At 30.3% G+C, this 4,512-nt stretch overlaps 1 protein-coding gene across 1 annotated transcript; it reads left to right on the top strand.

Annotated features, from left to right (window-relative positions):
* The first annotated feature begins 1,385 nt into the window (after positions 1 to 1,385).
* On the top strand, positions 1,386 to 3,266 carry LOC114313771 (disease resistance RPP13-like protein 4). Its single transcript, XM_028260186.2, has one exon. The coding sequence runs from the start codon at positions 1,386 to 1,388 to the stop codon at positions 3,264 to 3,266; it is 1,881 nt and encodes a 626-aa protein (XP_028115987.2).
* Positions 3,267 to 4,512: the final 1,246 nt, after the last annotated feature.

The raw sequence follows: 4,512 nt of genomic DNA, 5'->3' as shown, positions 1-4,512 counted from the left end.
ATCAAAAGAATGGATGTTGAATTGATTTTGCGTGATAGTTTGGAGACAAAGTAAAACTTCATTCACATTGTTTAAAGGAGGGTTGAGCTTCTCCATGGAATCCATTACAAGTTCCATTTCAATGATCTTAATTATTTATTTTGTAAGGTTTTTAATGTATATTATTTATACAGAAAAATTAAGTTGAACCAATAATCATAAATTTTTTATTTTATTATTTTTGAAAAATTAAACAAATATTTTTATTAAAATTGACTATTTTTTTTTAAAAAAAAATAAGATAAAATGAAAATATTATAATTATTGAATCAATTTAATTTTTTTTATAAATAATATACACACAAAAAATTTATAAAATAAATAATTCAAATCATTAAAATAAAATTCATAATAAACTTTATAAATCAAAACGGAACCGTAATAAAATTCACTGAGTAATGTTAGGGATTATGAAAAAAATATCAAAAAGATGATTATAAAAAAATTTTCACTGTTAGATTACACATACAACAAAACACCATACACTAATCAAAAAACAAAAAATCTTTATAAAATATTTCATAATATATATATATATATATATATATTTGATGATCCTAATCAGTGTGTTTGGTTTGAGTTTTTTCAATTAAGTTTTTTGAAAATTGAGTTTTTTTATTTTCATGTTTTTTTTATTTTTAGTGAATATTTTTAAAATTTTAAACATTTTTTTTACTTTTTTAGATGCACCTTACTTAGGTGTATCTAAAAAGTAAAAAATTTATAAAAAAATATTTTTAAAAATTAATAAATACATAAAAATATAAAAAAATGTACTAAATTCTCTTTTTTTTTTGTATTTTTCGTATTTAGTGAATTTTTAAAAGGTTTTTTTCAATTTTTTTTTTTTAGGTATACTTATGTTAAGAATGTCTAAAAATTAAAAAAATTGTTAAAAATATTAAAAAAATTAAGTAAAAATAAAAAAATAAAATTTTCGAAAAATAATTTTAAAAAATGACCCTCAAGTTCTCTCGAGACAAAGCGATTCAACAACTTTGGTCTCCGGCCAGTGGGCCATATTTCTTCCCCGCATCTCATCAATTATTGCCTCGGTAAACATCTGTAGTAGGCCACCCCCTTCTTTATCTCTTCTGTACCTTTTCTCAGTCTCACTTGGTGTCTCTCTCTCTCTCTCTCTCTCATGGTGTCAGCGTTTCTTCTCTCTCATGATCCATCCCTCTCTTTGAAACCCTGACTATCAAAGAAAAAACGTGTTCACTCTCTCTCATGATCCATTGTTCTCTTTGAAACCCAGACCAGACCATCAAAGAAAAAACTTCTCTCTCTCTCTCTAGCCAAGACTCAAACACGACCCTGTTTTGGTAGTAGTTCCTTTAAAAGCCATGGACAGTATTATCTCCCAACCAAATCCACTAAACAACCACCACCACAAAGCTACCACCGCCCCAAACAACAACGACGACTACCAAGTTGCAGATCCTGATCTCACTAACATGATTGGTCGAGATCTCAATTTCATGAAAGAGACCATGACACAGATTCAGAAGTTTGTAGATCATATGAATGTGCAAATCAACCAGGCTTGTGAGAAATTTGAGGAGCTCAAAACAAGAGGAGGGAGTGATACTAACGAACTCGACCAACTGAAAATGTCTGTCAAGAAGTTGAAATCCCAGATTCCCTCCAAGCTTAAAATCCATTATGATGATGATTCAAAACCACATCGGAAACCATGGTTTGATGGATCCATTAACAGTAGCAGCAGCAACTACCAAGTCGATGTAAACAAGGCCGGTTATTTGCACAGCTTGGACAAGGAGCCAAAGTTTGATCGCACCACTGCACTTGAAGATATTCGGGTATCTTTCTCTAGACTCCCCTGTAAACTACAAGATTGTTTGTCTTTTTTCTCCATGTTCCCAGAAATGGTTACTATAAAGAAAAGCCTTATGAATAACTGGTGGATTGGAGGGGGACTTCTGATGGCCCAAAACACAGAAGAAGAAATTGTGTTGGGGAAGACGGCAGAGGATTTTGTCAACGAGATCTCGGATGAGCTTATTGCAAAGGGCTTCATCGAGCCTATCTACAAAAATTGTGGATTGGCTGTGGATAGCTACAGGATGCCCCCTGCCATTCGTCGTTTTTTAACCACTGAACCAATGGGGATTTCGTTTGGTAAGTCCGTGCATCATGGCTTCACCCAGGGGTTTCATGGCATTGTCAACGTTGATGCGGCTATTATTGATGGAAGACAAGAAATTCTTTTCAAATATACCGACTCTTCGAGAGTTGTTTACTTGGGAAGGTGGCAGAACTCGCTCACACATCACATTGAAGTCCCAGACGTCAAAATTCTCAATTTTCTCAAGAATATGAAACAATGTTTGGGGTTTCTTAGCCTTCGAGGAATTTCTTTGGTTAAAGAACTTCCTCAGTTCATTTCAAAACTGACTAATCTTAAGATTCTGGATCTCAAAGCATGTCACAATCTTGAGGTGGTTCCAGATTGGATTGGCTTGCTTGAAAATTTGGCACACTTGGATATTTCTGAGTGTTACCTTTTAGATCACATGCCCAAGGGGCTTGGTGCACTATCCAATCTCGAAGTCCTTAAGGGATTTATTATTGGAGATTCCAAGGACAAAAAGTCATGTACTATCAATGATTTGACAAAATTGCCAAAGCTACGAAAATTGAGCATATCCACAAGTATGAAAGAATTTCCAATAGATCGGCAGCTTTATCATTTACAAAGATTAAAATTTCTACAGAAGTTGAAAATATCTTGGTCAGGATGCATTTTACGAGGTAAAACTGATAATTCACCTAAGCAAGCACAACTATTTTCCAAGCAAACAACGCTGGCAAGATCATTCATTGAACAACATGATCCAAAACTTCCTCTCTCATTAGAACTTCCTTCATCGTTGCAAAAACTAGAGCTTGAGTGTTTTCCTGAGATAGATACACCCAGTTGGTTATGGTCTGACAATTTGAAGAACTTGAAGAAACTTTATATCAGAGGAGGACGATTGTGTAATCTGGACAAAATAGTAGCTACCACAGTTGAAATGTTAAAATTGAAGTACTTGAGTAACTTAGAGATGCCTTGGAAAGACATTATGATGTTATTTCCCAATTTGATTTACTTGGAGAAAGTAGAATGTCCTAGCCTTAATTCCTTCCCATGTGATCAGAATGGTGTTTGGATGAGAAAAGATAATCGCATTGATGTGAAATGCGGTGGAAGAAGCCACTAAGAGAGGAAGGGAAATCTCTTTCTATTATCTTTCCTTTTGACTTGTAGGCTGGCAAATTAATGTCTTGAGAGATAGTGGGTGTTTGGTAAGTAAGTTTTTATGTAAATTTTTTTAATTGTATGATATTATTGGAGAATTTTTTTTTTTGTGTTTGGGAAGATAGTTGGGTTTTTTTGTGGTTGGATGTGATATTTGTGAGAGAAAAAGTGAAATGATTATAGGGTTTGTTGTGATATTTTGTTTGGATTTGTTGTTTTTGGTTTTGTAACCAATTTGTCTTTTAGTGAAAAAAAAAACAAAAAAACAAAAGTTCTCCTTCCCAAACAGCGCCATAGTAAATAGTAATTTCTCTCTCTCATGAAAAACTAGTTGTATGTATCTACCTATACTATATATATAATCAAATGTAGTTGTTTTGTCAAAAGCCTCCAAATATTTATTCCTAAATTCTCATAATTTTAAAACTCTCTCTTTCTTACGTGGCAACCTTCTTTGATTGCCTTTCATATTTTTTATTTTCTTCATTTTCTATTTGTTTGATTAATTAAAATGAAAATTAATTTCATTCTCATAATTTTAAAACTCTCTCTTTCCTACGTGGCAACCTTCTTTGATTGCCTTTCATGTTTTCTATTTTTCTTCATTTTCTATTTGTTTGATTAATTAAAATGAAAATTAATTTAATTGCTTATGGATAAAGATTTGAATTTCAAAATTTCTCCATATAGATAAACATATAAAAACTGAAATTTAATTTAGGAAAATTAATTTTATAGTATACCGATAAAGATAAAAATTAACAATTAATTTAACAAAATTAATTTCATAACTTATAGGTAATTTTAAATTTCTTTTCATAAATAAACATATAAAAGTTGATAAATAACTTATAAAAATTAATTTCATGGCCTACAAATAAAGATAAAGATTAAATAATTGATTTAAAAAAAACGAAATTACTCCTTTTTCCCCCTTCATTTTGTACTTTAATTAATTTCATTATAGATAAACATATAAAAATTCATAAATAATTTATAAAAATTTATTTCATGGCCTATAGATAAAGATAAAAAATTTTAAAATTATTTAAAAAAATTAATTTCATGACTTATAGAGAAATAAACATATAAAAATTGATAAATAATTTATAAAAATTAATTCCGTGGTCTACAGATAAAGATAAAGATTAAATAATTGATTTACAAAAAATTAAAATAATAAAATTTAGATAAAGATATGATTTGTT

This window comes from Camellia sinensis, chromosome 11, assembly GCF_055761805.1.
Source record: "Camellia sinensis isolate YWXY chromosome 11, ASM5576180v1, whole genome shotgun sequence".
NCBI classification, from domain to species: Eukaryota; Viridiplantae; Streptophyta; class Magnoliopsida; order Ericales; family Theaceae; genus Camellia; species Camellia sinensis.
The sequence above is the reverse complement of the archived record's forward strand: the minus strand, read 5'-3'. Positions and strand labels throughout refer to the sequence as shown.